General features: G+C 49.2%; 9 protein-coding genes across 9 annotated transcripts; 5 read left to right on the forward strand and 4 right to left on the reverse strand.

Annotated features, from left to right (window-relative positions):
- Positions 1–12: 12 nt before the first annotated feature.
- On the reverse strand, positions 13–1,584 carry ASPBRDRAFT_129984 (putative MFS transporter Seo1; the record flags this gene model as incomplete). Its single annotated transcript, XM_067618185.1, has 4 exons — positions 13–953; positions 1,007–1,040; positions 1,102–1,352; positions 1,434–1,584. The coding sequence occupies 4 exons, from the start codon at positions 1,582–1,584 to the stop codon at positions 13–15; spliced, it is 1,377 nt and encodes a 458-aa protein (XP_067477153.1).
- A 1,682-nt stretch (positions 1,585–3,266) lies between these two features.
- On the reverse strand, positions 3,267–3,533 carry ASPBRDRAFT_644074 (uncharacterized protein). The gene has a single exon (XM_067628468.1). It carries the CDS (start codon positions 3,500–3,502, stop codon positions 3,317–3,319), a length of 186 nt encoding a protein of 61 aa, XP_067477154.1. The 5' UTR covers positions 3,503–3,533; the 3' UTR covers positions 3,267–3,316.
- A 741-nt stretch (positions 3,534–4,274) lies between these two features.
- On the forward strand, positions 4,275–5,551 carry ASPBRDRAFT_45203 (dienelactone hydrolase family protein). Its single transcript, XM_067625346.1, has 4 exons — positions 4,275–4,528; positions 4,579–4,649; positions 4,699–4,746; positions 4,810–5,551. The coding sequence occupies exons 1-4, from the start codon at positions 4,392–4,394 to the stop codon at positions 5,415–5,417; spliced, it is 864 nt and encodes a 287-aa protein (XP_067477155.1). The 5' UTR covers positions 4,275–4,391; the 3' UTR covers positions 5,418–5,551.
- Positions 5,552–5,902: 351 nt separating this feature from the next.
- On the forward strand, positions 5,903–9,168 carry ASPBRDRAFT_644262 (uncharacterized protein). Its single transcript, XM_067628471.1, has 3 exons — positions 5,903–6,151; positions 6,220–6,231; positions 6,285–9,168. The coding sequence occupies exons 1-3, from the start codon at positions 6,083–6,085 to the stop codon at positions 9,081–9,083; spliced, it is 2,880 nt and encodes a 959-aa protein (XP_067477156.1). The 5' UTR covers positions 5,903–6,082; the 3' UTR covers positions 9,084–9,168.
- Positions 9,169–9,576: 408 nt separating this feature from the next.
- ASPBRDRAFT_644246 (uncharacterized protein) lies at positions 9,577–10,795 on the forward strand. Its single transcript, XM_067628470.1, has 5 exons — positions 9,577–9,781; positions 9,902–9,955; positions 10,023–10,094; positions 10,171–10,436; positions 10,500–10,795. The coding sequence occupies exons 1-5, from the start codon at positions 9,696–9,698 to the stop codon at positions 10,562–10,564; spliced, it is 543 nt and encodes a 180-aa protein (XP_067477157.1). The 5' UTR covers positions 9,577–9,695; the 3' UTR covers positions 10,565–10,795.
- A 1,247-nt stretch (positions 10,796–12,042) lies between these two features.
- ASPBRDRAFT_31806 (uncharacterized protein) lies at positions 12,043–12,762 on the forward strand (the record flags this gene model as incomplete). The annotated part of the gene is made up of 3 exons (XM_067622936.1): positions 12,043–12,115; positions 12,143–12,221; positions 12,297–12,762. The coding sequence occupies 3 exons, from the start codon at positions 12,043–12,045 to the stop codon at positions 12,760–12,762; spliced, it is 618 nt and encodes a 205-aa protein (XP_067477158.1).
- Positions 12,763–15,053: 2,291 nt separating this feature from the next.
- ASPBRDRAFT_197622 (uncharacterized protein) lies at positions 15,054–15,603 on the reverse strand (the record flags this gene model as incomplete). Its single annotated transcript, XM_067621122.1, has 2 exons — positions 15,054–15,155; positions 15,235–15,603. 2 exons carry the CDS (start codon positions 15,601–15,603, stop codon positions 15,054–15,056), a joined length of 471 nt encoding a protein of 156 aa, XP_067477159.1.
- A 6,904-nt stretch (positions 15,604–22,507) lies between these two features.
- ASPBRDRAFT_31808 (uncharacterized protein) lies at positions 22,508–23,035 on the reverse strand (the record flags this gene model as incomplete). Its single annotated transcript, XM_067622937.1, has 3 exons — positions 22,508–22,566; positions 22,617–22,699; positions 22,785–23,035. 3 exons carry the CDS (start codon positions 23,033–23,035, stop codon positions 22,508–22,510), a joined length of 393 nt encoding a protein of 130 aa, XP_067477160.1.
- A 603-nt stretch (positions 23,036–23,638) lies between these two features.
- ASPBRDRAFT_31809 (putative C6 finger domain protein) lies at positions 23,639–24,862 on the forward strand (the record flags this gene model as incomplete). The annotated part of the gene is made up of 3 exons (XM_067622938.1): positions 23,639–23,759; positions 23,815–24,144; positions 24,210–24,862. The coding sequence occupies 3 exons, from the start codon at positions 23,639–23,641 to the stop codon at positions 24,860–24,862; spliced, it is 1,104 nt and encodes a 367-aa protein (XP_067477161.1).
- Between the last annotated feature and the right edge of the window lie 2,790 nt (positions 24,863–27,652).

The raw sequence follows: 27,652 nt of genomic DNA on the forward strand, positions 1-27,652 counted from the left end.
GACACATTAGTATCAACCAAAGCAGCAAGCATTGCGGCAGACGTACCCCCTCGAACTAAAGTACCTCACAATGTGCGACGACACAATCAAGCAGATCGCACTAGCGAGCACAAACGAATACCCCTTCGTAAACCTCGGCGCCTCGACCGTCTTGAACACCAACAGCGGCGTCCACGCCGTCGTAGATTGTGCAATCGTGTTGAGCACAACCAGGATCACAGCCCGCTCGTCGGGCGAATGCCGAATCTCACTATTAATCCAACCATACAGCACACTAGACATGGCCACCGACGAATACATAGTCGAGAACGAGAACCACAGCGCCGACTCCGGCACATGCCAGATAACCTGAATCACCAAACCAATGATATTCCATACATGCGCGAGCGTGATAGCCCACGCCGGACCCAGGAGTAAGTCCGACGCGAAGCACACAAACAGGGTGTAAAACATCCCCAGCCCGGGCGCGATCGCAGACAACTCATTGAGCTTGCTAGTCGAGTACCGATTCAGACTCTTCAACCACAGTAGATACCCACCCGAGCTAGTTTGGAGGCACGCGTTCCAGAAGAAGATGTCGACCCACAATAGTGCCCAGAACTTCCAGTTCCGTAGCACCGTCGCACAGGTCTTCCACGAGACATTGGACTCCTGGACCCCGTGTCCGGCCTTTTGCAGTCGAGTCCTCGCGAGTTGGACGTCGGACTTGCTCAAAATAATTCGGTTCGGTTTGTCTGGTGTCCCGGGGAGAACTATGAACCCCAGGATTCCGACGGGGATGGTGATCACCGCGCAGATGATGTACATCCAGCGCCATCCGGCGAGACCGTTGACTCCGTCTAGTTGTGCGGATGCGCCGGCTTGGATGAAACTGGCGGTTAGGGTGCCCAGCGTGAGGCCGATGTAGAAGAAGCCGCCGCGTCGAGCGATTTCGTGGCGTTGGTACCATGAGCCTGTTGTTGATGTTAGCTCTTTCTTGGATTGTATTCCTGGTGAATAGACGTACCAAAGATATAGTGCATCCCTGGGAAGAATGCAGCCTGATTGACCATTAGCTATCTAGTATAATCTGACTACGGTGTATTGGGAGGGGTGGTATACCTCGAACCACCCTACTAGAAACCTATATGCCATCATCTCTTCATACGAAGTAGCGCGATATTGCAGCAGCGTAAACACTCCCCAGAGCAGGTCCATCCCCGGAATCAGAAATGAGACCGGATATTTTGTGAAGAGGTAGGCAAATGGAAGTTGACCTAGGACGGCTCCCACAGTGTAGATGGTTTGAAGGTTGACGAGGTCATTTCCTTTGAGGTTAAGGGATTCTTCCATTCCAGAGACGTAGGCATTATCTTTCGACGGATATCATTGTCAATGTCATTGCTTCAATTGGAAACGTGTGATTGTGAGGGGGAAGAAATAGGAGAACTAACTGATATTTGCTTGATCAATATACTTCGTCCAGTAAGCGAGAAATGCATAGGGCACGATGAGGAGGTCCAGTTTCAAGAGGAGACGTCGTTCTGACGGTGTGTCGTCGGGCGAGAACCATCCTATTTTGGGTAACCTTATCTTGAGGGACATCGTGATATGTGTCTGTGCTACTGGAATATTTGCATGAAATCGATATGTGACAGAGTGATCATTGATATAGTTTTAATGTGTTGGCAGAACACATGGGGATGTCGATGTCACCATAGCATTGCTTGTATTACGTGACTATTCTCTATCTACCGCATCTTTCATGCAGCTGCATGTGTCGTGTAAATCTCCGGATGGCGAGTCTATTCTTCCTGCCTATCTGTTCAAGGTGGCTGGACGGCAGGAAGAAGCTTGAATTGTCTGTGCGGTGTGGGGTTCAACATGGGGTGGTGTCACTGGGGGGTAGGAAGGCGTGCTTCGTGGGTGAGTAGTGAGAGTACTAGTAGGTGGATCAGATAGGATGCTGATTGCTTGGCTAGGATGAGGTGATTGGGAGGACATAGAAACCCCTAACTAGCCCACCGGGACATCAGCCATCCTTCCTTGAAATAGTGTCTATCTATTATCTGATCTTCTATTACTATTATAACCGAATAGTAGTAATATTGACTTTGCCGTGCAGTCCCTTACTTCCGAAGGATGGCAGGGAGCTTCAACGTGTAGCTGCGAAGTAATACACAGTTGAAGCAGCAGCACCAATTTCATATCCATGTCGCGTTGCTCATTTTGTACTGCTTTCTGGATCAGAAGTGCCAGGTGTGATATCAGAATCCCAACATCTTGTTTGAAAACAGACCCAGGCCCAGATACAGAGGCTTAGAGATAGAAGGACGGACTTTGGCGCTGCAACTGCCGACATCGGGATGAGATGGCTGTGGATCATCCGGCATCCATATGCAACATGATATAGAAGCTTAGTAGCGAAGTATATAGTATGCTGCCAGCCTAGAACGTGGGGGCAACCAACCAGATGCGGATGAGAAGTATAGGTGACAGGTGCTTTCTAGCACCACGCTAGAATGCATTGACTAGACTGACTGACTCAGAAAAGGGCTGTCATCCAATGGATACGACATGATATCGCTGAGGTCCAGACGTTTGACATGATCTACAGTGCAGTTTCCTGCGGAAGATTAGCATCGACGTAAGGCTAGAATGTCGACTCCGATAGCTGGAGCCATTAACATGCCTCCTCGTTGGCACGAGGTCTTAAGAAAGTGTTATAACCGTAGAGACAGGAACGCATCTCGAGATAACTGACCTGCGAGTAAGATGAGGGAGGCGAAGGATATCACTCATGGCATATCGCTGAGGCTGATTCTAGGGGCTCGCCAGACTCCATAGACGGTGCTTAGGAACCGACGACGGGATTCTTGATCACATATTGTATACGCATAAAGATGCACAAAAATAGAGTCATACATGCTCTGGGAAGTAATTCGTGAATGCACCTAATGTAAGCGACAGACTCTAACCCGTGCATCAGCACAGTTCGATAACTTCTGAAAGGCGATCTGGAAGACAAAGTCACCAAGTCATGTACAGTGAGACCCACATTATACATGCCAGCACCATCCTGGACCTTCATAAAACGCGCTGCTTCTTGATAAGCAATTGTATGCCGAGACAAGCCTGGAATGTGGCGACCGCAGATTTCAGTGGTAAAAGAATGCGTCACGCTCTACTTTATTTACGCAGTGTAACAATACAATTTCTGGATGGCATGCACAATTTTAGAAGAACTTTTGTAGATAGTTGACGAATTATTTTTTGTTGAACGTATGGTCAAGTTCTTGAGTGAGTGTAAGTGTAGAGGAGCGATGTCTACCTGCCCCTATGGCATTCCTTTCCTTCCATTTCCGGAAGTCTTGAGGCCTCGCACACAGCAAGGGGGCACAGTAAGCTGAGAAGTGAGGATCAATTCTGAGCAGCTGTATAGTACACTAAAACTCCCTGGAGTAATCTTATACGGTCGCTCGCTTGATTTGAGGAATGAAAATAGGAGTAGTCTACTGTTCATCGAAACCACGGTTATTACTTGTAACCATGGGCACACGGAGGACTCTGATGGATTATGTAAATTAGTACAAGACTGCATCTCAGCTCTACTCTGTGAACAGCATTTATGATTTATCCTGTGAGTGCCTCGACAAGCCGACCAAGTCTAATTGATGAACCTCTGTATAGGTACTCTCGGAATACCGAGATGGTGTAGTTACTTAGGTAGAAGTAACATCAATCCTTACCATCAACCACATGGTTTAGCTTTCAATTGGGAACGGTCGCTTGTAAACATGCTTCTCAAGTTATGATCTGTCCAAGTAAAGGTGTAAGAAGTAGCTGTGCCGAGAAAGTTATAAGATCCAAATTTGAGATTATCAGTATCCAGTCTATGGGCGTGGGAGAGAGGATTCTCAGATGCTCCCAAGGAAAGGTGATTGTGGGGCTGACAGGTGAAAGGTCAAAGCTCAGCCAGATCCTGGCTCACCCCCCGCATATGCAAAAGGCTATTATCTGTTTTAGTTGAGTTGATGCTCTATATAGACACACAGAACTTATCACTATTAATGTCCAAGTGATTTGATACGAACTCCTGACCCTGGGAAAGGAAAGAAGAGAAATCCGGGCGAAATCGGGATTGGCGGGGATGGATTCGGATGACGTCGAAGGGCAGGTGGGGTAGCTGAAGCAATTCGTTGCTCGTTACTACTTTGGTGTCTTGCTCGGCCTCGCATCTCGGCTCTTCTCTTTCCCCAGCTTCAATTAAATCCGGTTTAATCGCTTCCTCCCCTTCTTCCTTTTTCTTCCACTTCTCCAATTCTTCTTCCATCAATCCATCCCACATCCACCACCCCATTTCACCCGTCTCATTGTCCCTGTGCGTCCCGCTATCCGCCTGTGTCTCTAACATGTTCTCCAGACAGCTTCTGACTCTCCCACTAAGAAGGTGCTTTCTGACCCCCATCACTCCCCTTTCCAGTCGTATCGTGCGCCCACTTCATTGCTCCTCTGCAGCCATGTCTGGTGTCAACAAGGCCTGTTGCTCGTGAGTAACGCCCTGTCAATGGCTGGCTCTCCATACTTACCCGTGACCAGCATCCCCCCGATCGTGGCCCAGGGCTACCAGCCCAAGGGTGAATACAAGACCATCAATGGCTTGAAAACTTGTAGGTTGTTTGCAATTGACCGGAGTGACCCTACTAATTCTCTGCCCAGATGTCACCGGACCCGAATCCGCTACCAAGGCCATTCTCGTCATCTACGGTAGGATAGACCCGTTCCCCACTCATTTCAGGCCCCCATGCTAAGATGCACGACGACTTCCAGACATCTTCGGTTTCTTCCCCCAGACCCTCCAGGGTGCCGACATTCTAGCCACCGCGAGCGAACAGAAGTACCGCGTCTTCATCCCCGACTTCTTCCAGGGCGAGCCTGCCGACATCACCTGGTTCCCTCCCCAGACCGACGACCACAAGCAGAAGCTGGGTAACTTCTTCCAGACCAAAGCTGCTCCTCCCGCGAACCTGCCCAAGATCTCCCCCATCGTCTCCGAGGCCAACAAGCTCGCTGCTGGCGGCAGCTTCCAGTCCTGGTCGATCCTGGGTTACTGCTGGGGAGGCAAGATCACAACCCTGGCCTCCGGTCAGGACAACAAGCTGTTCACGGCGGCCGTGCAATGCCACCCGGCGATGCTCGACCCCAACGATGCCAAGAGTGTCAACATCCCCATGGCCGTGCTGGCCTCTAAGGACGAGAACCCCAAGGACGTGAAGGCATTCGGTGACAACCTGAAGCAGGCCCACTATGTCGAGACCTTCTCCACCCAGATTCACGGATGGATGGCTGCTCGCTCCAACCTCGAGGATGAGCAGGTGCGCAAGGAGTACGAGCGGGGATACCGGACCGCGCTGGACTTCCTCCAGAAGCACGCCTAAACAACGTGACGGTTAACATGCCACAAATGAATGGAATGTTGAATAATGAACTTAGTTAATTCAAAAGTGTATGTATGACTGTCAGCGAATGGTCAAGCATAGTTTATGATCATGACAGCGATCTGTATTTCGACTCAGCTGTAGATCTAGACCTGCAGTACTCCGTAGAGAGTTGGTCTGGCCTCCGTGCCGGTCGGGCAAGATGGTCCGACCGGGCCATGCCGGGGAACCGGATGATCGACGTCATCGCTGGAGCTCTTTCTTTCACCAACCGATTCAGCCCGCCTTCTTTTGTCCTCCACATCCCTTAAAACAGTTCCGGATGCAGCCATCTTTCTCCCCGATCACCTTATCGGTGGACTGATCGGTACTAGCTAGAATTTCTCTGGCTTCGCCCCCAACATCAGTTGTTTATCCTTATAACTCTTCTTATCACCTCTCATTTGGGAGACCGCAATGAGCGAGGATACCATTCGAGTGTGGCAGCATATCTGCTGGTCTGACTGATATCGTCCACACCATTGTTTCACTCTCGTATTTATTCACACCAAACAGAAAGCATCCGTACCTGTTCGTCTCCGACGATACCAAAATGTCTTTCTTCTTTGGACGTCGCCATTCCATCTCATCCGCCACTCTGCACCAGGGTGATAATCTCCCCAAGAATGAGCGGGGCCGGAGAGCCTCGTTACCCAATGTGTCCGATTCCAACAGTACCGGATCCCATACGAAAGGTGTGATCCATGACATATTTCATAAACATCGAGGAGGCTCGGAATCAGGCTCATCCTCAGCGACCAAGACACTCAAGTCGGTAAGGATACCAACGCGGGACGCGTTGCTAAGGCTGAACATGACGTTCTTCAGGAAACTGACATAGGAGCTTCCAATTCCTCCCCTTCGCATGCCCACTCCCAGGACGAGCATCGTGGTTCCGACCACCACCAATCGGAGCAGGCTGCTAAACCACATCACGCACCCCATCACGACGGTCCGTCTTCACACAATCAGCTGACAAAGAAGGACATCGAGACGATCTTCTCAGGAGCTCCATACTTCTTGCTGGAAAAGGGAAAGCATGGGCTCTGGTACCCACAGATCATATTCCCGTTTGATGATCATGATCCCACCATTCAAAATCTCGGGGATAGACGACCACTTCCTCATGCCTCCTACACTCTGTGCACTCTTCATGCTCATTTACCGGTGCCGGACGACTGGGTAATTGAGGGCGAGACACCGGTTCACCTGGGGCATTGGAAACGCTCCGAAGCTCCAAAGCGGGCGACTTTCGACGTTGGCGTTCACGAAGTCCCCAATATGCTGTCGGTGAACGGCAAAGACGCTGGGACTGTCGGTTTCCGTCATTTTCTCGAACTGCCCGTAGCCGACTCAGTACTGTACGCGGGCCCCGAGAAATCACGACCATGCGCTGATCTCCTCCACATTTCATCTCTCCCAGCGACCGAGGCGTATGAACTGATGGGTCACTACAACGATCCATATGCGCAGTGCTCGGATGGTACCATCCATGACCGGAAGAAGTTGCTGTGCGAAGGACCGGTTGCGTGGAAGAGGATCGGTGTCCGTGACATCGACCTGCGAGCCTTAGTGGAGCGCCTCCAGACTCTGAAGACCCTCCGCTACGAGATATTGCACGGTGATGTGCCCAAGACAATTCTCGACATGGAATGCATCCGTGAGCTGTATAGCGGACTGTTCAATCGATTTCTATACCCACCGGTGCGGTTCCTGCTTGCCGATGCCGGCGATCCGCATAGTCTGAAGGCTCAGATCAAAGCTCTGACAGTGGTATTAGCGACCCCTGGAGCGTGGTTTGACTTCAGTCTGATCGACTGGCGATTGCATATTGGACAAATATTATTTGAGAACCCCCCACATGCGGACGGCGACTTTCTTGATCCGGACAAGTCTGACAAACCCTGGGTGCATTCCACGCTGGAACGCAAGTGGCTCCTCGTCCAGATGCTGCTCGCCGCGGAGCTACTAATGCGTTTGGATGCCACTGTTCGAGTGGGAATGCTGCAGAATGCGCGGGATATCGATGTCTCGGTGCATGACGTGTACGAGTTCGACCGGCTACGGAGTGGTAAGCTGAACTGGGATCTGGTTACAGTCCGACGTTTTCTAGACAGCTTCCACTTCACCTACAACCCTGTGGAGCCTGACCACCCTTCTCCGACCATACCTTCGCCGAGAAAGTCGCCTGAGCGGCATCATCATCGTGGGTTCCTCGAAGCCTTCACACACCATTCTACATCATCCACCCATCACGATGAATCCTCCTGGCGGTGTCATCTGGCTCCCAGCCATGTCGACCAGCAACTAAAAGGATTGTTCGTGTTTGCAGACAACCTTGGCTGGCCCGGACTAGCCGCATTCAAGAGTGCCCTGCGATCCAAGCTTGAGGGCGAGGGGGTAGAGAGGAAAATCGAAGCCGCCTACACCATACCTTTAACCAATACGCTACACGCAGAGTTCTCCGCCGTGGACTTGAAAAAAGAGATGTATAGCAGATCTCCATCTCGCCAGCTGCTTCTCCTTCATTCTCGGGACAGCATACGTCCCTTGAACATTGGTGGCTGGATTACACGTAGCTGGCTCGCCGGCTTGGTAATCCCTGGCGAGTCTATCAGCCACCTTCTCATGGCGACTCTCCTAGAAAATGACGAAGAGGCGATGGCTACACTTGGTCCAGTTGCGAACGTTTATGGTGGTTTCACGTACAAGGGGAAAACCTGGTGGAGTAAGAAGTGTATCGTTGGACGAGTATTGGCAAGCCAGCCGGGTACAAAGGTCTGTTTGGCATGGCTGGCAAGCAGCATAGTACCCAAAGACTCGGAGAGTGGAGAGCAATTGGTCGACACGTGGTTTGAGGTGGATATCCGCGAGCCGCCCCGGCATCCAGGCAAGCCACGCATCAAACACGGAAACAGGCTTTCCTTTGACTCTACGCCTCTCGGTCTGGGTGAGCTGACGAGTGGAGTATTCTTGTTGCCTGTCGATGGACCATGCGATAGCTGGTCGAAAGCAAACATCAACTTCCACGACCTCACCTTCTCCCGTGATACGAAACGAACAGGTGACAAACTGACCGTGGTTCAAAAAGCATATGCCAATTTTCTTCTCGCTTCCACTGCTACCGGACCACCAACTCCAGTCTCATTTGCATTGACCTACAACGTACGGTTCATCTCCTCCCACGAGTGTCGTCCACCAGGAGGCTCGGTCAACTATCAAAATCACCCAAACGCCCCGGATGGCGAGCTATCATCCTCGTCATCAAGCCATGTCTCTTACAGACACCATCGTTTCCCAGGCCACCCGTTGCACCGATCGTACGCCTTCAAATGGGTGCCTCTAGAATCCCTAACGGAGACATCTCACTCGGATGGCCACAGCAGCGGACTAGGTAAGGAAGAGATCATCCTCCTCGACGCGCGGGGCTCGCACGACAAGGAAACTTTTGCACGAGCATGGTGTGCGTCCGTTGGACACCACGCCATCATTGGCAAGGTTGGGCGGACCTGTCTGGCATGTTGCGTCCGGGAAGCTCGGGCATTACAGGTAAAAGTCGTAATTCGCATTGGGGACGGGATGTCGACGCCCTCGTCGTCCATCCAGGTGCTGTATGGTGGGGAGTAGGATAGATTGATTGGTTGTGACTCAAAAGGGTCTGGTTTTTCGGTTGCACGTAGTGACGCCTGCCATCTGCCTGTATCGTTTGTATGTAGTATCTCTGAGAAATCTTTGGTCTAGACATGGCCTATGTGTAGGTAGCTGCCTAATAGCTAGGGGGAGCTAGCTGCGTAGTGTTACAGTGCACGGGATCCTTCCCACCAAGCTAGGCCTGTTTGCCAGAATGGCAGAGACCCGTTTGGTGTCACCCACACCTCCGTCTTCCTCTCTTGCTCTTCAGTGCTCTCCTGAATTCTGCATCGGTGGGAGTCTTCTCCTGGATAACCTCCTCGAGCCATAAATACTTCCAGTTTTCCAGAGCATCTTCCTTCTCTTCTCATCGCGATCAATTCCTATATACTGCTTTCCTGATATATCTTTCTCTCCTTCTGTATACTCTACTCTGCTGCTATACACAGCCTTCAAACCATCATCTTCCCCTTCCATTGTCTTTCTCTTGAGCTGTTTTTCAACTTCCCCGTGAAGAACACTTTGTCTTTTTAACTCACTCATGCCACTTGATATGGTCGACGCGGTGATCATGATGGAGCCTCACTCGCAGCACAGCTCCTACCTATAATGATATACTGGACAAGACAACCCACATGCGAAACTGCCAGACTTCGCATTCTGACGTGGTTTTGTATCTTTCTACTTTCTTTTAAGTATGTTGCAGATGACCTTCCACCCTGTTTCTCATGGCTCAGCTGCATCTGAGTGCACTCAGGCACGACGCCCTCGATAAGTCCGGGAGTTTCTCGTTCTCGCAGCTAATGTTTCTAGAGATTCCATTCAGATGAACACGACTCCCGGATCTTTCTGCGACAAATTCCACCACTGTCTGTTTATCGGCTACCCTGCGTTCTTTGGCCCTTCCCAATAGTGTTGAGCTTTCCTGTGCAATAGGATTCGGAATCCGCACAGCTCTATCAAACAATGTTGGAATCACTGGACCAGAGATAAGGGATATACAACATGGTGAGTCATCTGATCCAATCGAGGCCTACATCAAGCTGATCAAAGCTGACTTTTTCTTATTCTCCATAAATGATAGGTCCCTGACTTGCACCGTCGAAGGCGTCGACACAGCGTCCGTTCTCTACAATATCCATCCGTGCCACGTGGTCGAATACCGCAATAACCGCTACTGGACACGCTTTTCAGTCAGCAGCTTTCTCAGTTGCTTGCCTGAAACCCTCCCCATTGCCCTCATTTCACAGTCGTCATCATCACTGCTTCGAGGGCTGGGATATGCCGTTTACCATTCAACAACCATGAGTGATCCTGTGCCAAATGACTTGTCGAATGACGTACACATGAGTGAGTGTTGATACCAACGTTCGTACGCTTCGAAACGATACTGAGAAACCTCCTGCTGTACAGCCGCTATGTTTATAAGCTTCGCGCAACTTATCGGAGTAATTTCAAGCATTCAGGACTCAACTTAATGTGCCGCCATGCCACGCAAGTGACCGTGTCCTCGTGTGATCACGGAAATCAAGCTTGGGCGGTATCTCTTGCGCCAGCTGCTACCACTTCGACTACCCCAAACGTCCAGGAGGTCTGGACCGCAGCTATTTAGCCGACACGCACTCTTTATTGGAGCTATAGTCCATAATGTTGCTCCCACACTTTTGGATACGGTAGCGAATTGCTCGCTTTTCCAACAGAGGATCCAAGCAATCGAATTTCGGTGTCTAAAAACAAGGGTTTTACCTATCAATGTATGTTCTTGAACCCTGATGGTCAGATTGTTATGTAGATCGCTAGAACCCGGCTAACATTTTAATAGAGTTTCTATACAATTCTTTGGATAACAGGCTCCCGATAAGCTCTCTTCAGCAATTCCACTGCTACATCCCCCAACGATCATTAGCAGCTGTTATGGAAAACAACTGGAAAGCAACAGGATGGTGATGCTCTCCAGTGGTGACATTACTTTGTCCCATCAGGGTATTCTTGATAGCCCAGATGGTGCATGACTGTGGTCGTTCGAATTGCGTTGCGCAAGTGTGCGCTTCAGCACTCGCGACAAATGCAAGGCCCTGCAGATACGCAGGGATCGTACACCAGTACATCAAATTCCAGGTCGAGCCTTGATGGCCGTCGAGAGGCTCAAGCTAGATCCATCGTCAGACATCCATCAGTTAAACCAGCCGACACTAATGGCTGTAGACGAGGAAGCACGACCGGAAATCGTGAATTTTGCTTGTGCTTCATTTTACCGCCATGCTTTATTGCCAACGATGCACCATACCACAAAAAGCCAATTCATTGCTATTCTGGGTTCTCATTCCCCCTTTATGGTTTCTTTTGGTTCATTGTCGGTATAATGCGGTCATATGCTCTCACGGCGGGCTTGGCCTTTCGAACGATCCACTGCGGCCCATGAAAATTTCGAGTCACCACGTTGCATCTAGCGTTATTGCCAGGGAGACAATTCGTTTTCTGACTGCGTATCAGTCATTAGACAGACATGCCATACTGTCAGTCCGACGCCTCCGCCCCATCGTTTGCATCTGTGCCTGTGGTATACGGTTGACGTGTACGAAGAAGGGAACTTCAACTCGAACGATAAGAGCTGAAAGCCCTACCAAACGACATTAGGGGAAGCTCCTCAAGGAGCAGAAGATTAAGTGAGCAGATCGGCAAAGACATCAATGATCCTAACGCCGCAGCTCCTAGACTCCAGCAGTTCGGAAGAGCAGAATTACTACCTAACCTGAATGCCCAGTTAGCTATTATAGCAGTGGAACGTGCTGTTATGAGACTCACTCATCATAAGCTTGAACGTCATCCGACTGCTGCCCTGTATATACCATGACTGGCAGTGTCCGCCACGACAAAGAAGTACCTGGAAAGCCTCCAGTATAACGTGGACCCATTGACAGCTGAGGTAAAGATTGTCCATGGACAACCGAACAGGATGAAACCGCACCCGACTGGCCACACTTATACTTACAGAGGCCGAGGACCTATTTACGTGTGTAATAGCGCAGGTGCGATTGGCTATGCTATTGTTGCAGGCCGACTGCTAGATGCCGGGTCCACTAACATCGATCGCGAGCAGCAGGTAGATCCATCCAGAAAAAAGATACAAGCTATGTACGATCCCCTTGCCATGTCCTAGCCGTTTACTCGTTTATAGCTTACTAACTTTATCATTGCATATTGATATAGGTCGCCGGCTTCAATGACCAATATCGCCGCTCTGAACACTGCGGTGTTGTCCACACGTGCCATTAGTGCCCAACGCCGACAGTTTTGCAACCATGCATTCTATCCTAAGGTGTGCGTATCGAAGAGAGCTAATCATGGCAGAGCCCATGGCTCAAGAAATGGTTCAATCTACCCCCGAAAGCCGGAGATATCGGCAATCACACGACATTGCTCGCAGAACCTATTCAGGGAGTTTCTCCAGTGGAAGGACAAGAGCTACGAGTATGACAACAGCAGTGATACCCTCGTATCCTGGTCCAACAATGCACAGCAGCAATTTTGGTTGCGATCATCGCAGTTAGTGAAGCGCTCGTCGGTGGTAGCGAGCAAGAGGCCAATCGCTACCTTCAAATCACATTGCAATGTGCCCAAGTCAATGGTCAGGAACATTCCAGAGGAGGCTGATCGACCTTCGACATACGGATGAGTAGCTTATCATGTCTCTTTGCGGCGTTTGCTAGATAAAGATGGAAGATTTGTCACAATCCTATCATCACAGATCAGAAAGGCCTTTCTGGAGCATCCTACGACTCTATTGTTACCCATTCCGAAGGAATATTTGGGGGTTAGTTTCAATCATGTGTTGCCGTGCTGGTTGTGAGCCAAGACTGAAGATTCACTGCGTTATTGTACAAATACCTAGCCATATCCAGTTCATGTTATCCTGCTGCCGATCCATCTAGTTATCCCTTCCCAGATTTCATCCGTAAGCCCATCTTCCATCCAAGGAGGCTGTATGAAGCGATTGTCTACTCTTATGCTTACTATTCCATGTTATGAACCAAGAGAAACGCTTCCGAAACTGTCTATAATGGCTCTCAGCATCTTGCCAACTTATCGTATAGTGAGCCTTGATAGAATCCAATCTTCAAGATGCGATATCTACGACACCGCCATTCAAACTGAGCCACCTTGTTCAGAAGAGTAGTCAATTCTCCGACATACAATAGCTCTGAAAAGAATCAGCAGAGCCAGCCCAGAATGCACCTACTCTGTTAGTTAACCCACCCCACCATCTCCCATATGTCTTTAGACCATTATTCTAGCTCATAGTATCCTATTCTCAGCATCTTCGCTCCCAATCCCCAATTAGGCCCTGCCATCGAAGATATACGTCGAATGCTACGGCGCTACCATGGTCAATGGGGGCCTTGCAAGGGAGGATGGTTTGGAAATATTACTATGTTTTACGAAAACAGGTTTATTATCCCCCTTCAATGAGATCCACTAGATACAGAGTATGACCGGATTAAGTTGATTCCCTCTCATCGGATTTCTTTTCCTCTTTCTCTCTCTCTCTCTCTCTCTCTCTCTCGCTCTTTTCATATATAATACGCATATGTAGGTGATGATTGAGTGAATGACTTTATGCTACGATCTTTCTTGCTTTCTTGCTTTCTTGCTTTCTGATTTGGGAAAAACCTGGTATCTTGATTACTATTACATCATTTGACTGAACAAGGCACAACGATTTGAGAAAATAATCGGGTTATTTAGTACTTACAACATAACATAGTGGAATTTCATATCAATTCACGTGTGAGAAACTAGGTTACTTACTAATATTAGTCCTAGCTGTTAGAGTAGACTGTAGGGGAATATATTTCTTTACTACTACTGGTTAGTAACTGAATGTTCCTTTCGTTTGATTTGATGTGGAAATGTGGAATGGTAAGTAGAGGGAGATAGGAATGATAGTACTAGTACTGGTGTATAAACTGATAGTTTAGTTGAGGCGAACCTGATCATCATATTACTAGTGTATATTTTCGGGTAGCGCTTTAGCATTATGTGCGAGTCATCGGAGGAGAGACAGGAGAAAGGAACGAATTTGAAGAAGGAAAAATCTTTTCTTTAATTTCTAGGCCTAATATGACATAACATTTTAATCTAGTAGGTTGCGCATATCCTTTAGAATGAGTCTCGTGAAGGCTCCGGAGGGAGATGGCGTCGTGGCTCCAAGCAATTATCCGTCTCCATGAAAGAGCGCGGACCACAGATCACATTCTGCTTATGACGGTCGGTTGATATAGCTTGGTTTGACATTAGTTTGACATTAAATGCTGCAAGGAATGTTGGCTGAATATTGAACCCAACTTCTACGAGAGCTTTGATTCAACCTGCATGTGAGATGATGCAGCAAGCTGCGTCGAGGCGCTTTAGTCTCTCGAAAACAAGGCGAGCCAAGAGTCCAATCTGGGCAACACTGGTGTGTATGTCGGTAGGTAGGTAGACAAGGTATTATGTTCTCTGCCAAGGTATATTCTGCCCGAATTTGTAGTGGAGGCTCTTGATCAACATTGTTTCATCTTCAGAGGTAGTAGACTGCAAGTGACCTTCCTCCATCGTACTATATTTATCACGGCTCATCCCGATCCTAGTAGGAAGAATCCAGCAGTGTAGTCATGAAGCGTGGCAGTGTGGACTCGAGATGCTGCCGAAGCGTCTGCGGGGACGTCGGATGGGAAGCAATATACCTATATAGCTATCAGCCCTGGAGAGATTAGCGTAAGAAGACCAGAAAAGCGTGTCCAAGTTGCAGCGTTCGATCCATCCATACTTGCCTGCCGCTAGCGTTGCTTTTCCTTGGCGATACGCAACTTCAACGTCCATCCGACGACGGCGATACGCACAGTCAAAGATGGACTGCCACTGTGTGGTAAAATCTTTCTTTCACACCGCGTTCCTGCCTTGTAGGCTGCTAGTCCATCTCGTTCTTCACCATCCGTTTTGAGTAGTGTCTGCTGCGTCTCTCGTAGCACCTTGAGTGGCAAAACAGCGGAGCGACACATCTTTTTGTCTCACCTTGGCTTCGATCAACTAAGGAATCGATCTGTTAGTCCCATTTTTACGTAGGTATTTGTTGTCTCGAGATCGCCTTGGGTGGAAGTGATCTTACCTCTCTTGTCCTCGACGGTGCCCTCTGATCAAGGCAGAGGGTGATTGAACTTATTATCCTCATTGTCTGAGCCAATGCGCCAGGGATTCCGGGATCCCAGTCATCGCTTAGACTAAACGGCAGTTCGTCGTAGGAGTGGCCGATGTTCGTGTGTAAGCATGAAGTACAGAGCGACGAAAAACGAGGAGGGACCCTGGTATTGAACACCAAGCTTAGACGGTCCAGTGGCCCGCTTCTGGAGTTGTTCCCAGGTGGAAATACAACCACGAAGTCACTGAAGAAAACCAGGATATTCTCGTTCTTCCCTGCGCCGTCTAGAGTGTGACCGGGTATATCAGCCTCGAGCGACGGGCAGTGGTCATGCCGCATATGGTCCTAGATGAGCCAGAAGAAGGAAATCTAGTTTCAGCAAGAAGGACGAAACAGAAATTCAAGCACTGGGAATAGAAGCTAACTGGACAGTCTGGATTGCCGTTGAGATCAAGGGTCCACGTCGAGCTGATCGATCACGGAGCTGATGGGTCTCTGATGTAGCTTTTGAGATTAACGACAAGTCTCCGCAAGGAAGAAAGTTAGTTCAGTGCTTTTATAACGTTTATAGATCAATTTTCGAAATAGGAGCAGCCGGATCTGTGCGTTTCTGACCATGACCGCCAGAAATTCTCTGCGGTCCTGTGGATCCTAAGTGTTTGTCTTCCATGATCACAGTAATGATGACTGCGATGCCCAGGTGCAACAAAAGAGCAGTCACATTATCTACACCGTAGTCAAAAGTAGGTAGATAGATTGAATCTCGAAGGAATAGGATCGTGGTTCTTCAGACCCGTGTGATCGTCTCTGAAGGAAGTTGCGGTCAACGCCGACTACCCGGATTGGTGCTAGCCGGTATCGAGTAACTACTACAAGACTCGCGGGGCAGGATGACTGTCTATGGAGGGGAATTGCTGGAGAGCCCGTTCACGGAAGTTCCCCGGCAGTAGGAGTACATGGTGAACGGAGACTGAGGACTCAAAAAGGACATATGGAAGAAGTCCCGAAACTACATCTGCACCCAAAGATGATAGATACTCGAAGTGGTATAGCGATGTCTCAGGCAGCAGCAGGAAAGATGGCAAGTCAATTTGTTGCTCTGTCCTCATCTCCCAACCAGCAGGCTGCACTATTCACGTACTTCATTTGCATCCGGTGCCATGTGCTGGCAATAACCATCCAAAAGGACGTATACGGAACCCAGTGGGTCATGTGAGGGATGGAAAGGTGGTACGGTTACCAATCGAGAGTGGTCTGTTAGGCAGCGGAGAGAGAGATGTAGGGGGGAAAATGGCGCTATAAAGGTGATACAAACATGTATATGCTGCTGTCTTTCATGCTGCCAAACCCACCATGACCCGATTCTGGCTAGGATCTCGTGTTTGCAACGCCGGTATGACACCGACCGGAAAGCCAATCGCGACCGCAGCATTCTTCATCCAGAATTCACCGTAACGTGAGGGAGGGTTGATATACGAGCACGCCAGATGCCAAGGACCCGGAGACGATTTTTATCTTTTATCACAAACAAGATTTTTGCGGCGTTTCCAATCGGCGCGATGCGTCAAGGACACAAGAAACACTAAATCCCCAAGTCTTGCTCCCCCCCAAAGCATCTATACCAGAAGGGTGTACTCCGTGCCCGACACGCCTTACCATGAGTGGAAAGTAAGCAAGCAACCAGGCTAGCCTTTAGCCCGGCACTCCCAAGGTTAGAGCAAGACCGGCTTGTTTCATCCTCGCGGGCACTTGTCTCTAAGTGGACATGCTCGACTGGATGGTCGGTTTTGCGACTGGAATGCTGAGTGTGTAAACTGGGGTCCTTACGTGTCCTGTGTTGAGCTTTGCCGATGGAAAAGAGTGGGCGGATATAAATTCAATTAATGAACTCGATGATGGCACAGGAGACGGTAGTGTATTGCTGCTCCCTCCGTACATACTTGGTACTACTGTAAAAAGTCTGTGCTGAAAAGCAATATGCCTGATGCCCCTATTTTTCTTTTCTTTTTTCCTAGATCGGCTTTTCACTTTTTACTTTTTTTCTTTTTTAACTTTTTTTTTTTGTGTTTTTGCTTTTTCAATAGCCGTTACGGACAGTCGATAAGGGTGCGTCGCATGGTCCGCCAACCGTAGGGCGCCGAAATTGTTTCATAGATAGGCAAACATATCTAGCACCATTTTGGGCACCCCTACCAGACAGGGATGCTTTGAACTTTAGACAATCTTCTGTTCTTATATGTCACAATCGATAGATCTCGTTCCTCCGAGGAAATAGAAGAACCAGCAAGGGAAAGAAGAAAACAGAAAATAGAAAAAGAAATAGGATAAAATAAAATGGCGGAACAAACGACCCACGAACGTCAAGGATCTCCGGGCCGGCAGAGACCCTTGAGATCGAACAAACAGAAAACCGAAGAAGCTCGGAGCCCGGAAATCCGCTCAGGGTCTGTTTCGGATGAATAGATCACACGGAAGATCAATGGAAACAACAAGCTGGGATCGTGATGGCGCGCGTCGTGTGTAGAGGGTAGAGAGACTTGTTGGTCTGTTAATAGAATAGGACATAATTACTGCATCGAGCGCGAACTCCGTCGATTCACTCCATCAACAATGGATGGTGAGTAGGCAAGCGCCGTTGTGATTGGCCCCGATTCACTCCAAGAGGACAGATGGCGTGGCCCAGCCCAGCTGTGGGTTTAGAGTCCAGTCGGACCGTAGATTCCTACCTACTTTGTACGACTCCCACCAACAGGAGGAGGTAATCTGTAGGAGGAGAGCGAGCAACACAGCCAACCTGACAGGCTGAAAGCAGGGAAGCATCATCGTTGCTAGGCTAGTTTCTCCTGTCTTGTTATTTCCGTGCACTTATCATCGTCATTGACTGGGTCAGACCAATGGTCGCGCCTTCATTAGTTAGGAATTAAGTTTCACCCCCCTTCGGAGAATTTTGACGCATGGCTTCTCGTGGAGAGAGCCACCAGTAGTGCAGCGAAACACTGGTTTAGTGTTGATTTTAGTCCCTGCAGAAGCCGGGGGGAAGAAGGGGGGAGTTGTGGGTGTGGGAAAGAAAGGCGTGCGTGTGTGGCCGTTAATCAGGAGGTCGACTATGGAGTCGTCTACTGGTAGTTAGACCATAGCCAAGGCCATTGTTCTTGCCGGTTAGCAAAAAGTAAGTCGGAACTGGGCAACCGCCGTTTCCCACCTATCGAATAGTAGTAGTGGTGCCCCGTCCGGCGGACCGCGATGATCAGATAATGATTTGTATGATAGGGCAGAGCGTTGATGGATGAGGCGAACTTGTTTCAACTCCGATACGAGACAATAAATGCCACTAAATAGCGCTAGAGCGAGGTGCGACTGCTGTGTACAAGGAGAGGAGTGGGAGTCGCCAACGATCTTCGCCTCTTCGCTTACGTATATCCGCTGCCCGATCCCGCTAGCGACGCAGAGGCTGACCAAAGTAGCAATATCCACGCGCTTTAGTCCCAGGTACCTACTATCCGATCCTCCCTAACGACTGACTATCTTGCTCAATGGAGTTAATGTACCAAGGATCACAGTAGGTTGAATCTAGTTCATATCTGCCATTATATTTCCTTAGTAGTCAAGTCACCTAGTATCTGTAGTGAAAACAAAAACTAAATAGATAAAGAATTAGAAACAGGAAAAAAAAACAAAGAAGAAAGGGAGAACAGGTGTGACGCTGCTCCCCCATCGTCTCCCATCTCTCTCTAAGATTTGATGAACCAGAAAAGGCCAGCGCACCATTGTCCGTCAGTCAATCAATTGAAGGGTCCAGCGGATACACCAAGTCCTTTCTAGTTACGCAGGTACGTAATGGCCCAGTGACTGAACACGGTAAGTGGAGGGAAACCATCCGAGTTTCTGTCTATGAATTCATCCTGGGAAAGGGAACTAAGTTCGGAGCCGAGTTTATCCATTCACGGCTAGCGAAAACGCTACTAATAATAAATTGAAGGCCAACTAGACCCTGAAAGGCCAAGCAATCTGCTTGGGTTTGGCATGGGTGCTATAATGCTGGCTAAATGCGTAGTTTGCATGCATGTCACCATTCCATACTTTGATTCTATATATATTAGATGTAAATTAATTTAAACAATAGATAAACAAAGTCGCGCATCCATCTTTCTCCATAAATGAAAAAATGAAAAAGAACTAAAGGTCTATTACTTTCAAACGCATATGCCTGATCCAGGTATAGTGAGTGCGCCTCCTGCCCCCCCAAGTCGAACTGGACAAGTGGACTTTTCGCCTAGACTAGTAAACGCACTCATGCCATCATCATCATCACCAACAACAGTGGCAGTGGCAGTGATCTCTTGTCATCATACGATTCTGGAAGTACCTCCGAATGTGACCTCGACAATTCCTATTTGAGTCAGTTTTCCTTTCTACTGCGATCGACTGCAAACGCAATCCCTTACTGAGAGAAAGCACTACAGTCGGCCAGGCCAAGCCCACTGGCTACACTAGGATTGCAGATGTGATCCTTAAATCAAACCTTGGCCTGGAAGAGGCCCACCTGATTTCTGACAGATCCGGTCTCGCTCTCTCTAGTGTCTTCCTCTCATGGCGGAGTATATTTCCAGGGTACATGCAGGTACGATGCCAGCATGGACGTGGATGTGGGCTGTAAGATGTGGGTGTGGATGGGCTGGAAGATAGCGGCTGTGACGCGAGCGCGCTGCTACTCTTTTCCTACTACAATTGTCTGGCTGCGTACCCGTAGGAGAAAGAATCATTCCAGAGTCAGGCGAGACAGAGCATTTGCTGAATATCACCTAGTTCAGTAGAATCCAGTTCGAGCGAAATCAGAGGGTGAAAGAGGGGGGTGTAGGTGAAAAAGAGCGAGAAAAAAGAAGAAAAAAGAAATAAAAATAAAAAAGAGAGTACCCCCAAAAAATTTTTTAATGAAGCCCCATGTCCATCCTCATTAACTCATCTGTGGAAACACCAGTGGGATTGGCTGGAATGTGCAAGACAGAATGACGATGATTAGGCCCCTGCCCCATGCTCTGCGGCGGCTCACCAATCAACAGCATGACCGCTTGGCGAGGATGACGACTCCCAGGCTTCGAGAAGCTCAGCAAACTTCGAGTCTCTGTTTCACCTCGCCACTAGTCCCGTTCAGGCGATCTTGCGTCCGGCGAAATCCTTCGTCTTTCGCCCAGAGGGGAAAGTCCCTCGCGCTAGAGCGCTGCTGGTTGGCTGCAGTCTCCGGCCAGACCCATGCGGCCGCCCAATCGATCGCGCCCGTCACCCTGGCCCCAACGAGGAGTTAAATTTAAAACCACGCTCTTCAGATTCTCAGTGGATGAGAGCCGGGATCCAGATTCCCCAGTTCTTCAAATGATTGACAGGTCTCAGCTATCAGCGTGTGTCTTTTCCTTCCCCCCTCTCACACTCTCTCCCCCCTCCCCCCCTCTACTAAGCCCAATGGAGGAGGGAAGAACGCATGCCTCCATGGAACCCCACCCCCCACTGTTGAGTGAAAAGTGAAGTAGTAAGTTAGTTACCTAGACTAACTCGCCTTGGGCGTGGCCTGGTTACAGGCGTCTGTCACAGACCTCTGGGACCACGGATGAAGAAGGTGGGAGAAGTTGGGAGGAACCAGCCGGGGCGGTGCGAGGGATCAGGGGTATCCTTTTCCTTTGCCCGCACCGACCGACCGATACCAATCTGAGAGGTTTCTATCCATGCACGATGCACACGCATGCTCCGGATGGTATGATGATAGTCAATGATTGGGGTATTTTCTGTCGCCGGCTTCTTGACAACTTCCAACCCAAGGTACCTCGTTTTCCTTGCAAAGGTACCATCCATCTGTCCTGGTCCTTTGGATGGCTGCAACTTGTCCCTCCATCCATCATCAGTCATAAGATCATAAAATTCCACTTTCTGATGCCAGAAACTACTAGATGCAGCCCAGCCCCAGCCTTTCCCATGGTCTCGTCTCCATCCCCTTCCCTCTGGTGCTCTCCTGGCTCGCCTCGACTCGACAACCTTAAGATCCCACACAGCCACATTCCATGTGACGGCAATGATCCCTGCTAATATTCTCGAATGCCGCCATCACCCTTTTCAGACACTCGCCAATCTCTGCCTGCCTTGGTAGGTTTGATGAGGTGTTTCAATTGGACAGTATTCCATCTTGTCCCTGCGCCTGAAGACTTTCAGGCTGTCTGGGCTGGTGTCTGGGACTGCCTCCCAACCAACTCCCAACTGATTAGTCGTATGAAGGGATCTCACATCAGGCAAATCAGTATCCATCTAGGGCAGGTACCTCGAAGGTACCAACTACGAGTAGCTGAAGTAAATACTTGACTAGTGGTGAGGTCCGCCAGTCGGGCAGTCCGACGTAAACCTACTAAACCCCTACTTAGTCACTTAAAGTGTACAGCCTCTCTTCGCTATGGTATCATCCTCGGGCATATTAATAGTAAAAGAGAGAAAAAAGGACAAAAAAAAAAAAAAGAAAAAGAAATTTTAAAGAAAAGAAAAAAATAAAAAAAGTGAAATGGAAAATTCCGTACCCAGCCTGGCGTTTCAGCTTGGGTTAGTAAAGGCTTGCCCACCTGAGGCGAGCTAGTTCTCCGACCTGATTCTTCAGCACTGACAGTACCTTAATACTGGGGATGGGGGGAGGAGACACAACTTCTTGCCTTTAGGGAAAGATTTGGTAATAATGGTTCCGAATAATCCACGCATATTAGATTGCTTGATCTGGCTCTTCGTCATCGCCGGCATCATCAGCACTTTGTCTCATACCTCTCTCTCTCCATACCGTTTAACGACTGACTCTGACACTGGGCCTATCTGGTTCCTGTGCCTGTCCCTGTTCCTGTTCCTGTTCTCTCTTGTCTCTGTCCCTTTACTCCTTTCTGCTAATTCTCCATTATCCACTTTGCGACTTACTCTCTGCCTTCCTTTTCCTACCTTAGTCTCCCTACCCCCCCCCATGGTATAACCCCCATGGAATTTCAACACCATTGTGCTTGAATCGTTCCAGTAGTAGCCTTTTTATTTTTATTTTATTCCTCCCTCTGTCTCTTGCTCCCTCTCTCTCTCTTGCGCACACATATTATTTTTTTACCCATTTAATTTTACCTTTTATCCTTAAACATTTTATTTTATCATTTTCTTTCCTTTTCCCTCTCACCATCTCACTCTGTCTTTTTATTTTTCATTTTTTCCCTATTTACTATTTTACTTTTTCCTACTTTCACCCTCCACCTAATTTGGCTTCCATAGCCCCTTTCTTTGCAGTTCCTTCACGGTCCCCTAAAAAATTTCCAGCTTGGCTGTACAGACAATTCATACATCATACTTACTTACTCCCAAAGGGAGCCCAAGAATAATATTATTTCGCTCCGGGTTAAAATCTAAATCCCACCGCGCACAAAGTCCCGAGATCCTAGATCCCGAGCAACGATACCACTACTGCAGTGGGCACCCACTACGACGGAAGTAGGTCCTCGGTATTTCCCTTTCCCTCCTACCAAGTACTACTACTACTGGCTTCCTTTGCGACTTGACCACCACCACCACTACTACTTCTACTACCTTTACCACTACTACCACCACTACCACCACCGTCTTCCCACTCAACTTGACTACCGTCCTTCTTCCACCAACCTTTACCTTTCCTTTCTCGCTTCTTGCCTTTCCTTCCCTCAAATTGTCCGACGTCTTGTCCAGTCTTCTTCGCATTCACATATCTATCCGATAATTTCCCCGCATATTTTCGCATCCTTGCTACTTTGAATTACCTGCATTCAGATTGCTGGTTCCCTACTAAATAATTAATCATCCTTAAATTACAGGCCGGTTCACCATTTCACCCTATCAACGAGTGATCCTGTTGGGATTAATTAAAACCTGCGATTACCTCGGGCATTGCTACTCCCTCCTAAAGCCTCGCTCCACGATTAGCAACGACGCGACGAGTCAAATAATAGACGTCCATCCATTTGCCGGTGTTTGCAACTCGGTCTGTCCGAATTCAGCCATACGAGCCGAGTCTCCAGGTGGTGGCTTCTCACAGTACCTTGTCCGCTACAGATCGAGTGCGGAGGCGCAACGTTGGAACGAAGAATTCACAAAACAACATACGCCGACGGTCATCGCTATCATCATTTGCGCTCCTGACCGGGTGACGTATTTTATCGTTCGACACTTTGACTGTCTAGCGCGGCGCATTGCATCATCTTGATCCACAACGTTATTCGAACTGCTAAGTTCGCTGCGCACTTGGGCGACTCGGGAAGACCATCTTGTCCTCCCTCTTTCTCTGTGCGATTAATGTGCTCTGAGCATACAGTCTTCGTTCTCTCATCATCTTTCATATAGGGCTATGCCCGCGGTTGTCGAGAATATCCCTCCGATAACAAGATCAGAAGGCACAGTCATGGAATCATCTACCGCAGACAAGAAGCGCAACAAGCTTGGGTACCATCGCACCTCTGTCGCATGTGGTAAGCTCGCAGTTTTCGGTAGTCTCTGTTGAAATACTCATTTCTCATGCGATAGTACACTGTCGGCGGCGAAAGATCCGATGTCTTGTTGCGCCAGACGATGCTCAAGGACGATGCGAAAATTGTATCCGCCTCCGGAAGGAATGCCAGTTCTTTCCTGTCGACCAGCAGCCCCCGGTTGAGAAGAAATCCCGTCCCAGTTCTCGTCTAGAAACCGCTTCGACGGACCCATCGACCGCTTCATCGTCACCCCCTAATGTTACTGGGGTAGAGCAAGCGGAGCCTTTCTTTACTTATCAGCCCATGCCATTGGGTTCGAATCCGGATGTGGGAGGCTTCAATACTGCGACTTTTCCGGGTAACCCAATGGCACCATTTGCACCAGGTTTGTGGCTCTACCGAGCAGGAGAAATTCTGAAAAGCCGGAAGTGTAATTGACTATTGAAATAGATCGCAGCGTCGGTCCGGATTTTGTAGCGCCCCCTTCAATGGACCCCGGGGTTCCGTGGGACGAGTATACGACCATCACAGACCCTCAAATGTTGGCGGCTATGCCCGCGGGGAAAACGATGATGAACATGTCTACGAACGTGTGGGGTGCGACGCCCAATCCCATGGCACCCATGCCAACCACCTCGCCCCTGCCAGGAACGCCCACGGTCCCGTCGCAGTCGCAAGGTCTGGCACAGACACCCACGTATGCCATGCAGCCTGATGGGACGGTCTGGCAAGTACCCCCAACACGCGCGATGACATTCTCGGCACAACCCGCAGACATGGCGATGGCCTATCCGAACCAAGGTCAATTCGTGCAGCCGTCACCCGCAGACCTCAAACGAAGAATGACCAGCCCGGCTCAGTCTTTCCCGGGAACTCCAATCAACCCCCAGAGTCCTCCTGCAGCGGATCTACAGACGGTATCCGTCTCATACCCAGGCCAGCCGGCAGCTATGGGATTCAACACATGGCAGGATGTGAACAGCATGTCCCCCATGAGTGTGGTCCAGTACCCGATGTACGCGAATGATCCAGCGCAGCAAGCCGGCTTTGGCAGCCCGCCACCGATGGGCCACCCTGGTCCAGGCCAATCCCCGCAATCATGAGCTCTCGACGAAGAGCGGAGATGACAAGCGCTTCAAAAAGGAAGAACAAAAGCATCATCGGATTCGCGATTAAATACCCCGTGCGACGTATTGCATCCTTTTCTTTTTTTCTCACTTCTTTCCCATATCATTCCATCCCATGCATGCACCTTTACTTTTACCGGCTGGTCATTAGCGGGCGCAGAGGATCTTGGGCGGTATTTTACTCTTCATTTCTTTCCATGAGTTCCCGTCTATCTACATGCGCGGCTCGGGAAGCAAGTTTTGCTAGACTCTCTTTCATTGCTCTTCGGTTTTACTTTTCGTCATTTTTCCTTTTTTTCACCTACTGTTCATATTAGCTTTGGATATCCACGGTGGGGTTCATGAGCTACGCATCCAGCCACCAGCGGGACAGGTGTCTGGTCATTGGAATTGAGTGGCGTTACCGGCCTGGTCCAGTCTCATATGCTGATCCTGGCGCTGCCATGCAGCCTTGATCGAAGACCAGTCTGGACCGGCTCTACTGTTATGATTTCGTTTGCTTTTCTTTCGTACCCTGTCATGCATTTGGTCACATCTGTCGTCCACGAGTCGATGAAAAAGGGCAGACAGATCGATGGAAGTCAAGTGGCCATGTTTATGCTTTTGCTTCTTGCTTTCTTCTTGACATAGACTCCCCTATAGCCTTCCTCTACCTCTAGTACCCATCATTATGGAATAGAAACGGCACATTACTGCCTCTTAGTTCACCGCCGAGCTTCACACAGCCTTGTGTTTCCCTTACTCCGTCCATGCGGAAAGCAGAATTCCTTCAGCCATGGCGCGTATGGTGTACAATTTCCCTCTTCCTCAGGCTTACCACGACAATGGCATTTTGCCATGCCTTTCGAGTGGCCGTTGTTCCAGTGCCTTGGGTTCCTAGGAGTAGCTGCACTGAAATGAGTAATCCTATTGCCCTGTCACACCTGTAGGAAAATATATACTAATCAGTGACCGGAAGAAACAAGAACGCATGAAAGCGAGAACGTGCCCATGACTAGTAGCAGTACATACAACAGCAGTGCTTGCTACATTTAAGGATTAACTAGTTACTACCTGGAACTCCATGCTCATCCTATTGTGTAGTAAATTCCACACATAGCAGCTTCACCATCAACACATTTGATATGATCTGTAGTACGTCCTTTATACAAGGATACATCGACCATGATACAAGAACAAGCGGGTTCGAGATTTCTGCAGTACACCCAGCAGCCAGACTCCATCACATGCCCGCGATATACACCCAGGCCTGGACTGGATGTGTAGTTAGACCCATTTGTCGACGCGCAGTAGCCGCAGCATTGATTTGTGCGACTGACACCAGCAACCCCAGTGCCACGACTCCTCCTACATGAAGTTCTACTGCTTATTGCCCTCACAGCGATTTCTTCAAGACGCCAACCAGACCAGAAATGACATCATCGGTGTGACGCGATCTGGACGCATCCCGATTAGGCAGGCACGGGGTGGTCACGAGGAGAGTCCCTTGTAGAAGAGACTTACTAGAGAGTCAACTCTCACTCCTGCCTGCTTTCTACTACACCAGCTTCATTATCGCAGCACAACTCTGGACTACATGCAGTCTACTCTCTTGCTGATCTACCGTGAAGATACGTCACAGGCTAATTGCTTTTCTGTTCTTTTTTTTTTGCTTTTCCCGCACCTTGTCGATAACATCGTAACACTGACATTATGATTGGAAGATTCTCCGACCCTTGCTAGCTGCAACGGCGATCAAAAGAGCAGATATGATACCTAAGCAATTGCTTGCCGTCCACTGCTTATCCGAAGCACAACCCCCGGACCAAACGGATCTTCGGGCTTGCTTAACAGATAAACATTTTTGCAGACGGCTCTGCCAATAAAAGGGGGCATTTTGCGGTATGGCTTATCATACAGTCGGATTTGCCTGGCGGCTTGAAACCGGAGCAGACCAGGAGAAAGTATATTTGCTCCGAGGTGATAACGATCCTTTGATAAGCCCGATCGGGGATCGAATTTCGTGGGAGTACATATCCGACTCAGAGCCATGCTCAAGAAATGCTGTGCCACTGCTCACACTTCCCTGGGCTCTGCCTCTGTGCCTCTGTGGGACTTGAGTCTACCGATAATGAGTCACCAGCCTTTCAAAAGCATGACTGGCATGTGTTGTGTGTGTGTTGTGTGTGGGTATGTGTGTATGCGTGCGCCACCGATGGTTCGGTCTGGGGTCCGATAATGCGGAGAGCAACAGCCTCACTTTATTAATATCATTAACGGCCCTGATAGCCAGCATTAGCTAGGTCGATAACAGCTGTCATGCCGCAATCTGATTGCCCCTTTGATGATGATTGCAGGCTCAAGGTACCAGGTTCAGCATCCCTGACGTGACGTGTCTGTGCTCTTCTGGCCTTATCTCCAGACTGTCCGGGCGTCTCGATGGCGACAACATGCATAGTTATCAATATGATTATCGCAACTTCTGGCCGATGGTCGGCGAGGGACCCTGGTTTCACCGAGGACGCTCGTCCAGTACAAAATCCGGTGCTGCTCCCAGTGGGCTGTGACTTTTGATCTCTTCGGTCAGAGACAGGGACTGGTTGACCGCCATTCACTTGTGATGCCTTATCGTGCTCCTGTGGGGGGCTGTATGCGGTTAGTAGGAGTCAACCCCTTTGGGCGCTGAATGCCTTTTTCTGGAGCTGTGTGGACCATATATAAACACTGGGTGTCGAAGTGGTCGACACAGTGACTGCTGGCCTTTCGGTTCCTTCCTTATCCTCTGGC

Source organism: Aspergillus brasiliensis, assembly GCF_001889945.1.
Source record: "Aspergillus brasiliensis CBS 101740 unplaced genomic scaffold ASPBRscaffold_9, whole genome shotgun sequence".
Lineage (NCBI taxonomy): Eukaryota > Fungi > Ascomycota > Eurotiomycetes > Eurotiales > Aspergillaceae > Aspergillus > Aspergillus brasiliensis.